The 12,778-nt window shown below is 39.0% G+C and overlaps 2 protein-coding genes across 2 annotated transcripts in view; both read left to right on the top strand.

The window, feature by feature from the left end:
* Nucleotides 1–2,725: 2,725 nt before the first annotated feature.
* Nucleotides 2,726–3,814, top strand: LOC120284216 (E3 SUMO-protein ligase NSE2). Its single transcript, XM_039297827.2, has 2 exons — nucleotides 2,726–2,883; nucleotides 2,933–3,814. The coding sequence occupies exons 1-2, from the start codon at nucleotides 2,805–2,807 to the stop codon at nucleotides 3,550–3,552; spliced, it is 699 nt and encodes a 232-aa protein (XP_039153761.1). The 5' UTR covers nucleotides 2,726–2,804; the 3' UTR covers nucleotides 3,553–3,814.
* Nucleotides 3,815–4,285: 471 nt separating this feature from the next.
* The window catches only part of LOC27207566 (adenylate cyclase type 9), a 43,490-nt gene continuing 34,997 nt past the window's right edge, over nucleotides 4,286–12,778 (top strand). Inside the window, exon 1 of the mRNA XM_039297644.2 lies at nucleotides 4,286–4,755. The gene's annotated coding sequence lies outside the window, so the exon portion shown is untranslated. The remainder of the gene's footprint in view (nucleotides 4,756–12,778) is intronic.

Here is a 12,778-nt window from a genome sequence, read left to right as displayed (position 1 = left end):
AGCATTTGAGGGAACGACATAATGATGGCTGTGTTTTGTTGTTGATTTCCTGGGAATATTGGTGGGGCTTCGCCGCCAATCGAGTGGCATGTTCCAAGGCCGAAGCCTCCATCTTCCGCTCCCCTTTCCACCATTTCAGAGTCTCAATTTTCCGCAATTACCCCTTTTGGCTGGGCCTGTTAACAAGCAGCAATTAGTCAGCGTTGCACTCGTTTGAAATGCAAGATGCAACAGGTGTCCTCTCTCCACTGGCTTTTCCGCCCACCCAACGCTACCGCTTCGCACCTGGGCGCTGGGAAATGGGAAATGGCAAATGGCACTGGGAAATGGGAAATGGCAAATGGCAACTGGGTTGTGGGCGAACTGGGCCTGAAAGTGAAAACGGATGCCAAAACCCGTTGATGGCAAGTGGAGGGTTTCTCTCCGGGATGACTGAGATTGCGGAGATGTAATTAAGTCCACTGCATTTGTCATTTGTCAGAGGGGCTCCACAAGGACATGGTTAAAATGTCCCGGTTGTCCTTTTTGTCCTTTTTGCCACTCGTACTTCAGCTGTCGCCTGGCATTGCCTTCCCCTTCGGTTTTCTGAATTATTTATGCCAACGAGGCATTTTCCCACAAAGCCTGGCCACAGAGTAGACGGATTACATCCCGTAGTTCCTGGCCGAAAGGTATTCCAATGCATAAACGTTCGTTTCGTTGAAATATTGCGGTTGCATGTTTATTTTACATTTCATCTGTATGTTTTAGCCCCTGAATAATAAATACCCTTCGATTTGACCCGATTTCCCACGCACTTTTCCACATTTTCCCAACTGCCACGGGAAGCAGTGTCTTTTAATTTACTGTGAAATGAGTTTGCCAGTGGGTGGCAATGGGAGCGATGGATACCGGGGACCAGGGACGGCTGCAATTGCTGACTTCTTCTCTAATTGACAGGATGGCAAAGTTGCCACGAATTATGGCCAACAACAACAACAAGGTGGCAAGAGCGGGGTGAGCGAGGGGAAGTGCTTAATTCGACAGCCTGGAAGATTTATAAGGCAGAAAGGGTTTTTTTTTTCGCAGCGGGAAAACTCTGATGCTGTCCTTTCAGCACAGAGTCCTTGCAAAAAGAATTAGTCCTTGCATTACATATAACATTGTGGAATCAATGAGGGATTCTGCCGCCAACTCACCATTTTTATGCATTTTAAAGCATTACAATAAACATTTTTAACATAAATATAGTAGCACTGTGTTATGAATTAAGATATGCATATGAACCATATATGTTCCACACACATTCTTATTTATAAATGTAATAAAAAATATAATATAATAAAATGCACAAGAGCCAAGTCTGAAACGGGTCTACCCTTTCTGCGTAATTCAATTTGCATTCGTTGTGCTTTTGCATAATTCTGGGATTCTTGGAGCCCGGAATATGCTGAACAGACAGCTAATTGGCAGCTGATTAACATTCCCGACTCTTTTCCAGTTCCAAATTGGATCATAATCCCTCAGCGTCAAGGGTCACGTCCAGTCGCCAGTTGATTCGGGTAGGACCGCCAATAATTTTTGGCTTTTTGTTGCACGAATTTCCATTTCGTGGACCGAAATCAACGGCCAGTGGAGAATCGAGTTATGTTTCCAAAATAATTAAGTCGCATTTTTATTAACACTCTTTTGTAGCTTTTGCCGTCGAGGGTATATGAGCCCAGTATGGCATTGAGATCCTTAAATGAGGAACTATATTTTTTATGAAACATTGTATTTACTTGCCGGTTTTTTATTTCAGTTAATTTTCACGCATTTTTATACCCGTTACTTGTAGAGTATACTAGATAGGGTATACTAGATTCGTTGAAAAGTATGTAACAGGCAGAAGGATGCGTCTACGACTATATAAAGTATATATATTCTTGATCAGGATCAATAGACGAGTCGGTCTGGTCATGTCCGTATGATTGCCTAGATCTCAGGAACTATAAAAGCTAGAAGGTTGAGATTAAGCATAGAGATGTAGAGATGCCACGCCCGCTCTAACGCCCACAAACCGCACAAAACAGTCACGCCCACACTTTTAAACAATTTTAAAATTTTTACTCATTTTATTCCCCAATATCTATTGATATCTCAGAAAAATTATTAAATTTCTCGTTCGCATTCACACTAGCTGAGTATCGGGTATCTGATGATCGGAAAACTCGACTAGAGCATTTCCTTTTGTTTTTTGATGCAATTTTCCAAGATCATTACCCAATTAGTTCTTCACAAGCCTATAAGCACGGCATTCCGGAACACGCTTTGTGATCAACATAAATGTATTTCATGAGATCTTTTTTGTTCATAATTGACCCACTGTTATGCAATTATCTCAAAAGCTGTGTAAACTTTTTTTTTATTTTCCTAAAATTTCCTTTAAGATAGTCTAGCTAGATATTCCCATAAGAGTGCGTAGCCCATTTTTGCATAGTTTATATACCTTCTTGGGTCCTATAAACTTAAGTCGAACATAGATAGTTAGATCTTTCTCTTCTTAATATTTTTGCATTTTGTATTTTTTAGAATTCACCTATAAATAAGGAAACAATATATAAATAAAAAACTTCCCCATGTTCCAAATTCTACCACTCCGCAAAAGACGCTAACTTAGCGACGCTTATTTCACGCACATCACTATTATTAACAGTTCGAAAAATAACGATTACACCCTCGATACGTTGCCTATCGAACTTATCGGTCCAAGCTGAACCGAAGCGTCTTTCTTGAACACATATCCAAATATCCTAGAAGCGTCTGCATAAAATTTGGGCTCTAAAATGGACTTCAATAACCATGTGGATTCGGCACTAGCCACTTTATTGGAAAACCATAAGCTCTTAAAGGAAATGGCAGAAGGTGAGCAATGCGACACACCGAGACATCTTTTAATCACACCCACCCACAGTCGTTTCTGGTTTCAACGATGGCGGGGATATCCAGAAGTTGATGGACCAGAACGTGGAGCACGCCGAGGATTTCATCCGAATGAAGAAAAAGCACGAATTGCTCAACAAGGCTCTGAAGCAGGCCAAAAACTCTAGCAACACCGTCGAGAAGTTCGAGAAAGTCTGGAAGAAGCGCTCCGCAGCGGTGGAGAAAAAGCGCATCGATGTCAAGAACTCAGCCGAGTTCAAGAACTTCATGAAAGCGCTGGAATCGGCAGCTCCCCAGGAGGGTGCGGAAATCAATGGTCAAGCGAATGGCCCCGCCCATGATGAGGACCTTATCATGGAAGCCACCGGCGCCGAGGTCTTCTCGCTCTACGATCCCTGGTCCAAGGCCCTGATAAAGAACCCCGTGCGTAACAAAACTTGCGGCCACGTCTACGACCGCGACTCGGTGATGCTGATCATTAAGGACAACATTGGCATTCGATGCCCGGTGCTCGGCTGTGCCAACAGGTCCTACATCCAGCCAGTGAACCTGGTCAAGGACCACGACCTACAGCAGAAGTTGCAACAGCGCATGTCCGACGCGATCGAGGATGAATCTTCCAAGGAGGACGGGGAACAGGCAGATCATTAATTATGCGCAACTTCATTCTTGTCGACTAATGAGCAAATAATAAGCGCCTTTAAATTTTAAGATTTAAATACGACATCAAGTCTGGTTGAAAATTATTAACTTCATAAATAAAAAACACTCCTTTGGATTGATTGAAAAGAATTTTCGAATCTTTATAGATATATTTTTATACCCGTTACTTGTAGAGTAAAAGGGTATATAGCATTCCCTCTTGTTCGAAATATAACTTAACTATAACTTATAATGCTCCCTAAAAAACAAAGACTGCGCTGTGTTTTCATTTTAAACCACCGTTAAAACGGCTTCTTAAATTTTGAAAATAGCTTTTTAAAAGCGAAGTTGGCGCTGCAACTCGTCTCGAACTCGAACTCGCCATCGAACCAAGTTCGCAGTGGAGCCCCGAAACGAACCTGCGTTCGAACATGTTGTGTTTTGTTCGCGACGCCGCACAGTGAGGCAAGTGTGAATGGTATTGAGTATGCTTATGTTGGAAACAAACTATAAGGATAAGGTGAAGCTATCCCATAAAGGGCATAACTAGGGGCTTAACAAAGAGGCCCACAAATTTCAAAAAACACGTATGGTATAACTATTATTATATTTATGAGTTAGGCACACTTGAAAACCAAATAGTAAGCAGCGTTATTTTCCTGCCATTAATTTGTTGTCTAGCACCTGTTTTGCAGGCATCACATGTTTGTGGGTTTTGGGCCCAATGTGCGGGCTTGGTTCGCTGCGCTGCGATTCCGCTCCAAATTTCATTCTCTAAATTACAGTCGCGGGTGGCGGACGTTCGGCGGAAAAACTCTAACTAACTTTAACTAACTTTAACTGAAAATAAAACCAGAGAAAAGCGAAGAACGTGTGATAAGAACAGCAGAAACAACAACAACAACAGCACCAACAAAGTTGACTTTTGATTTTCGAGCGCGTGTGTTTGGATTTATTTCTTTGCCATTTATAATATTTGAGCAAAACAAAACCCAAGCATACCAACAACAACTAAAACGTGGTTCAACTAATTCGTTCATTTTTGTTTTCACTTTTTTTTACTGTGCGTACGAGTGTGTGTGTTTGTTTGTGTATGCGTGTATTAGTTGGTTTGCTTTTTAATTAGTTCGACTCTTGTTTTGATTTTTGTGATTCGCTCATTTTTTTCGAACGAGATCTTCTACAGAACAAAACAAAGAAGCAAGAAAACAAGTAAGTGTATAATGTGGGAAACTGCATTTGGTTATTGGAGAGTCTATTTGATTTGTTATTTATTATTTGATATTTATTATTGTTTTTTATTCTTGTTATTGTTTTTGTTTCTGGTTCGCCTTTCAGTTATAATACAGAAAATACAGATACAGAAAACTGCAAGCGATCTTCTGTTCCTCTTCCTCCCGATCTTCTTTGACCGAACCGCCGCACTATGGGAAATTTACCCCCTTTTTTTGGTCAAAACATATTTTATGAAAGTCGGTCGATTAAGATAATATTAAATATTAAATGCATTCATTATAAACCAATGTTTAGTTCTGCATACCAGGAATAAATATAGATGGCGCCACAACAAATAAATAGCTGTTGAAAACAGCTGTTGCACGCACAAAATATGTTTGTCTGCAACGTTAAGTTTTTTCCTTCAACCAAATATTTAAATATCTTTTAAACCAAATCGTTTTTTTTAGTTTTAAGCCGTCTGGGTTGTATTATGTGTTTGTGTCTGTCAAAACTAACTTACTAATTAAAAATAGTGTTTCCCCTTAAAACCGTAAAAATGTAAGTCGTCTAAAATATTGTTGTGATAAAAACTTAACTTTCAAAAGGGATTTAAAATGAATGCAGCAAGCATCATTCATGAAATAGATAGTTGCCAAGATAGTTTTAATTAAAAAGTGGGATGTACCACGCCCACAATTTTTGGTAACATAAGAGATATGTGCTAGTGTAACCCGATGCAAAAAGAAATAATTATCTTAATATCTCCTTCTCCCTCTTCCTATGGAGTTATCAATTCTGGCCAGAAAATGTGATCAAATTTCCCATAGTGCGCCGGCGAAGGGAACATCGAGAGAAAGAGAGAACAAGAAGAGTTGCAGTTGTGCGGCTGCCAACTGTGGGATACCCTTTCTTCGAATAAAAAGGCGATTAAAAAGTTTTTTTATGAATTAAAATAAATAAACTAGACATAAAGTTATGTTAGGTTTTTAGAAGTCATAGTCATATATAGGTCCCGAGATTAAGGTGTTAATATGAAGTCTATGATGGTCCAGAAGGTACAATGTCTCGCTTAAATTTATTATTATTTAAAGTAGAATAAGCAAAATAAGCAATTGATACAGAGCAGACACATCATTTTCTATACTGATCGTTTAAACTTTAACTGAAATAGAGTTTTGGATTTGAACCTGGTGAGTTTTCTATATGCGCATACCCTCTTTCTCCAGAAGTACGGAGTATAAAAGAGAACGTGAGAGAGTCTTGCTGTTTTTGTTGCTTTTATTAGCTCATACCAGACTCAAAGATCACTTGCTTTCTCGCTCTTTAAGACTCGAATCTCATTTCTAATTGGTTAGCCCAACTATGTAATTCATTCTTTGGCCTCTTCCCACATAAAAAAGTTAGGTAGGTAAATCAAGTTAATAAATATGATATTCATTTATTTTTTTTCTCAATATAAAGAAGAAACTAAATAATTAATAATCTTACATTTGTTATGTTGAAGATAAAATTTCACATTGATGTTAGCAACAGAAAATCCTGATTAATGGGTGTTAGATATTCGCAACCTGCCAACTAAACTACTGTTTGCAGCTTCATTTTGTCAGCCAGCTTTTGGCCCCTTTCGATAACGAAATGACTCCCCCCAACCCCATAAAATATCCAAAAGCTTAAGCCAAAACCAGAAGCGGGAGGAATGATAAAGTGTGGTTCGATTTTTAGGATTTCGAGTGCTGCTGCTTCCTCATCGATGGCGAAATTGTTTTCCGCAAATGCTCTTGGCCTTCAGTGGGTTAATGGCCAGCAGCTACAATGCAGATCCTGGCTGAAAAAAAAAGAGAGTGCAAAACGCGCTGGGATTTCCCGGGGTAGTGTGTTATGACCGAGAATCGCTTGTTTGTCTGCGGTGATAACGCGCCACGAGCTTCGTTCTGGAGAACCCCCGCAATCCGATACCCCTGCACTCCTTAACCCCCTGGCCCCACCCCCTCTTAACCCCTTCCGGCGGTCTGAAAATTGCATTCCCTGGATGAATCTCCGAACTAAACGCAGTTCCAGTCGCATTCCCCGGAGCGGAGTGCAGTTAAGCGCAATCTTGTCTAGAATTTCAATGCCAAACAGAACGCTTGGCGCTTTGACAGCCCATGGAGTGCGGGTGCAGTGGGGCTCGAATGGGTTAACGGGGCTAGGGGGGTTAAGGGCGGTGGGCAGTGGATGGTTCTTAGCAGCAATCTAGACAAGTGGAAATTGCTCCGAATGATGCAATTTTGCAGCAGACGTCAAACGGCAAATGTGGCAAACAAAGGCCGCCAAGAGCGGAACTGTAACTTAACTTTTTGCGAGGGGAGAGGGTTAAGATTGGTTAAAATGCCATACTGCATTAGTTGCTCTTACGAATAATTCCTTTCCACAAGCAAATATTTTAAGAGCTTCGCATAAACAATTTTAGAAGCAGCTCAAAAATGCAAAAAAATCTAATCGTACATTAAATGTTTTTGAAATCACATTACTTGATTCATCAAAATCCATAAAAATAAGAGCTTAAATTATGAAACTGACGTTTACTACGTTCCTCGTTTAATTAACCTTAACATTCTATGAAGATTTATCAAGTGCTAGTCGAATAGACAAAATTGAATGTTGGCATTGAAAGTGCAGATGCTCATCTGGTATTATCCAGATCCAGATGAAATCAAATATTTTCTTATTGATTTATTAACCAACAAATAGAATTCGAGCGTGAAGCTGTTTTAAAATTCCAAGCAGCAGTTTTCCAAATGACTTTGATTATTGTGGGGAGTTCTTGTTTAATCATACGATTTAACGAGTTGATTTAAAATCGTATCAATCTTTTATTTATGGATTCCCGCGCCATCGATATGCCGGCTTATCATTTCTTTTCAACAAGAAGGATCGCCGCATTCTCTGGCATATTGTATTTGCTTAATGATAGCATAAAAGTTAATACATTTGTGATTTATAGAGAGTGAAATAAATGTTACCAAGCGATTGATAAACGATTTGGTATTAAAGTTGATATACAGCTGGGCAAAAAGTAATGCCAATGCACATATCAAATATTAAATCAAACTTTAAATACCTTCAGCACTCCAACTAGTTTAAAGCCAAGTTACTTCAACCAATTTCCTGTGGATCTTACATTGATTAAAGTATTGAAGCTATACTATAATTTCGAGGGGAGCTGCGTCTCGGTTTAACGATATCCGAGTAACGTGGGGTTTCCCCAGTTCCGTGCCCCCCACTTTTTCCATTGAGGCTAAGTAACCCACTAATGTAAAGCTTGTATCCGTTTTCTGTGCACCTGTTTTTCACCTGCCTTGAACGAATTTTCCTTGCCGCCTAGGGGAATCCCCGACTGTGCCATTTCCCCCCCGCCCCCGGCTGCGTTGCAGTCCATTCAAATGCATTTTCCTGCAGCAGCTTTTCCCCAGATTCAGCTGCTTATGCTCGCCGAACGGGGTGTTCCTCCTCCCCCTTTGGCTTTCATCTTGCCTCGAGTTTCGTTTTTCACTTTATTACCGCAGGACATTTGCTGCTGCTGCTGCTGCTCGTGCGTTGAGGTCCTTGCCGCAAACAAAAACAACAACTGGCAAGGAAAAACGCAAAAGGCCGCAAACAACAAGAAACAAGAAACATGAACGAAACGAAACGAAAAAAGAAATGGCCACCCAAACCACCCACTTTTTGAGGTTTTCCCCTGCAGTTTTCTGTGCCTTTGAAGGGTCGCTCCCATTTTGACATTCAACTTTTCGTGGCATTGTTGGCCGGCAACAATGGGCCACAATTTGCTGCTCTTATTTATGGAAAATTAAAATTAAAACTGATTAATTAAGCAGCTGCAAGTGGTAGTGGCAATGGCAATGCAACAACACCAAAAGCAACAGCGGCCGAATCAAATAAAAATAAAAATAATAATAAACACGGCTTTTTTCGTGCCGCTTGGCTTTGCTGAACTTTTTGCTATGAATTTTTAAATTACTCGTATAAAATTTATGTTTTTCTTTTCAATGCTCGCACACATGGAATGGTCGAAAAGGGGCGGGGCCAAAGGGGGCGGGTGGCCAGACCAGTTTCAGTCTTTTCAGACTTTGTCGCTGAAAATCTCTCGAACAAATTTCCGAAGCGTGAAGAGCGCGTAAACAGTGACGAGGTCTCGAAAGTAGCGCTGAACAAAATCAAAATCCATGGCAGAAACAGCTGTTTTGGTTCAAGCCCGATGCACTGACAAAAACTAGGGTACCACTTTGAAAATTATAACTGCATATTAGAGAGAGAATGAAAGAGAGAAATTGTTTAGAAGAAAAGGTTAAGCAGGTAATAAAAAATATATTATTTTATCTTCTCAACTCGCTGATGTTTTACTGAGAACATAGAAATTTATTTAGATCTTGTAATTCGGATAAAAATCCATTTGAAAATTATGTCTTTGATATTTAGTACACCTTTTTTCCCAGTGCATTGCCCACTTGTTTGTTGTTACTGCTGTCGTCGCGATCTCAACTGCCGATCAGAGTTGAGCTCTTTTATGAGAGTTATGTCTCTTTTTGGTTTTGATTGAGACTCGGCTCGCAGTTTTTCCCCTGCTCATACACTCACTTCAAGTCCGAGTCTCACGACTAAGGCAAATGTTACCTAAAAGAACTTCGGCTTAGAATGTTGCACATTCAGTAAACATTTGTTAGAAAGTGTTATATAAGTAAATTAAAACTTAATGTAACTTGCAAATATTAAAAGGGGAATAGAATATCTGTAAATGTATCTGTATCTGTACCTGCATCTGTATCTGTATATGTATCTGTATCTGTATCTGTATCTGTATCTGTATCTGTATCTGTATCTGTATCTGTATCTGTATCTGTATCTGTATCTGTATCTGTATCTGTATCTGTATCTGTATCTGTATCTGTATCTGTATCTGTATCTGTATCTGTATCTGTATCTGTATCTGTATCTGTATCTGTATCTGTATCTGTATCTGTATCTGTATCTGTATCTGTATCTGTATCTGTATCTGTATCTGTATCTGTATCTGTATCTGTATCTGTATCTGTATCTGTATCTGTATCTGTATCTGTATCTGTATCTGTATCTGTATCTGTATCTGTATCTGTATCTGTATCTGTATCTGTATCTGTATCTGTATCTGTATCTGTATCTGTATCTGTAGTATCTGTATCTGTATCTGTATCTGTATCTGTATCTGTATCTGTATCTGTATCTGTATCTGTATCTGTATCTGTATCTGTATCTGTATCTGTATCTGTATCTGTATCTGTAGTATCTGTATCTGTATCTGTATCTGTATCTGTATTAGTATCTGTATCTGTATTTGTGTCTCTGTATCTTTTTTATCTGTATCTGTATCTGTATCTGTATCTGTATCTGTATCTGTATCTGTATCTGTATCTGTATCTGTTTTTTTTTTTTTTTTTTTTTTTTTTTTTTTTTTGTATCTGTATCTGTATCTGTATCTGTATCTGTAGTATCTGTATCTGTATCTGTATCTGTATCTGTATTAGTATCTGTATCTGTATTTGTGTCTGTATCTTTATCTGTATCTGTATCTGTATCTGTATCTGTATCTGTATCTGTATCTGTATCTGTATCTGTATCTGTATCTGTATCTGTATCTGTATCTGTATCTGTATCTGTATCTGTATCTGTATCTGTATCTGTATCTGTATCTGTATCTGTATCTGTATCTGTATCTGTATCTGTATCTGTATCTGTATCTGTATCTGTATCTGTATCTGTATCTGTATCTGTATCTGTATCTGTATCTGTATCTGTATCTGTATCTGTATCTGTATCTGTATCTGTATCTGTATCTGTTTTTTTTTTTTTATCTGTATCTGTTTTTTTTTTTTTTTTTTTTTTTTTTTTTTTTTTTTTTTTTTTTTTTTTTTTTTTTTTTTTTTTTTTTTTTTTATCTGTATCTGTATCTGTATCTGTATCTGTATCTGTATCTGTATCTGTATCTGTATCTGTATCTGTATCTGTATCTGTATCTGTATCTGTATCTGTATCTGTAGCTACAGCTGTTACTGTGACGCCAAAGCTAAAGCTAACGCTACAGCTAAAACTGAATCTGAATCTGATGCTGAATCTGATGCTGTTGCTGAAGCTGTAGCTGAAACTGAAGCTAAGGCTGACTCAAGGTGACGTAATGGCAACGCCTAAAGTGGCTTTTATACGCTCCACCAGATCAAGTATCAATTACAAATAAGCAAAAGTGGGCACTTTGTGGGTCAGGGGAGTTGGCATGCCCGTAAGCGGGGCGGTGGGGGATTTAGGTTCATTCAGTTGGGCATTTGGGAATTGAGAATTGGGATCGGAGGGCGCTAAAATCGGGGGTAAACAGAGCGGAGTGGCACTTGGCGATACGAAAATACATATCTGATTTGTGGGCAACTGCGAACTTTTCTCGCCCGCTTCAAGTTTTATTTGAGTATAAATTATAGGGCGCTAAAAATAGCCGATCTCATTTCGTGGGCATCCACAGACTGCATCAGTGAGCATGGCTGTGCGAGTGTATCTCGAGGATACGAGTTCTTCTTCTGGTGACAGCAGCCCCGGGATATCGGCTTACATTTGGCCAACAAAGTCTCCTGCAACTGACGTTTCAACTTTCCGTTTTGTCCAGACAGACACTTGTGAACAGCTGTCACTCCAATAAAAACAAAAAAAATATATATATAAAACCCAACCAAACCAAAATAAAACTCCAAAAACAAAATCTCCCACAAGCCTTCAACTTCAACAGAAGCCCGAAACTCAATGAGAAATAAAAAACCGACACGACTAAAAAACTGAGAACTGAACAACAGTGAAAAAACGGTAGCAATAACAATTCGCCAAACAAATGTAAATAAACAATATTGCGAGGGGTGGGGGGATACAAAAAACCAGATAAATAAATCGGTATTGTTAAAATGTTGTACGCCACAGTAACAACAGAAATAACACCATTAATTGGCAGAAAATTAAACAGCCAGAAATTTCAGCAAAAGCAACAATAAGTGCACAAATTAACTCGCTCAAGTTTGCTGTGTTTTTTAACACCTTATTCACCAGCGATTTTATATGATCGCAATTCCAATTCTTGGAGCAGATGAAAGAAATATAAACTATATAGGCATTATACAACGAAACCAAAAATTCGCACTAATTTTAATTAAAAGCTCATGGAATTAACAATATCGTAAACGTTTTCGTTATTCTATAGACTAAAAAAGTGATTTCATTTGAATTTCTTTGTAATAAACATTATTACTTAAATCATTTGTTCGAATTTAATATTTAAAAAAAGAAATGCTTTCTTTTTTTTATTTATGTTAACTTCAGTGTGTATTTTAGTTAGTAGCCGAGCGTATTTCAAGTTCGTTTTGACTTTGCTTGATGTTCATTCTGCTTTATTTCACTTGTTGTATCTGCTTCTTTTGTTTATGTTTATTTTTGTTAATCTGTGTCTTTTATTGTTGTTGGTGCCGCCGTTTTTTGCCTATTTGCACTTTTCCGTCGTTTATTTGTCTTTCAACTTTGTGCTTCGAGTTCATGAGCGCCAAAACCCAAAAATCAAAAGCACAAAACCCCACTGCCCCAACTTCTTGTTCTTCTTCTTGTTCGGCTGCTTGGAGTCATGTAAACAAATGTTTAAAAATGAATTTTTCAATTCCCATTTAATGTGGCAGCGACATGAACAATAACAAGCTGTCCATCCCTTTCCAATTACATGCATCCCATCGCTGGGGAATTGGGCGTGTTTTTGATGTGCCGAGGTCAAGGACGTGTCGAGGTCAGCGCTGTGCCATGCAGCTATACCATGTGTGTGTGTGTGTAGTGGTGGGGGTATTGGTATTCCCCAAGAACTGACCACCACTGGGAAAACTTCACACGCCGCTTTATGGCACACTTGCTCCCCATTTGCAGTCCCATTTTCGTGGCGCTGATGATTTATTCATCACGAATCTCTAACCCACTGGCTACCATAGAGCTT

This window comes from Drosophila simulans, chromosome X (assembly GCF_016746395.2).
Source record: "Drosophila simulans strain w501 chromosome X, Prin_Dsim_3.1, whole genome shotgun sequence".
In the NCBI taxonomy this organism is placed as follows: Eukaryota; Metazoa; Arthropoda; class Insecta; order Diptera; family Drosophilidae; genus Drosophila; species Drosophila simulans.
The sequence above is the reverse complement of the archived record's forward strand: the minus strand, read 5'-3'. Positions and strand labels throughout refer to the sequence as shown.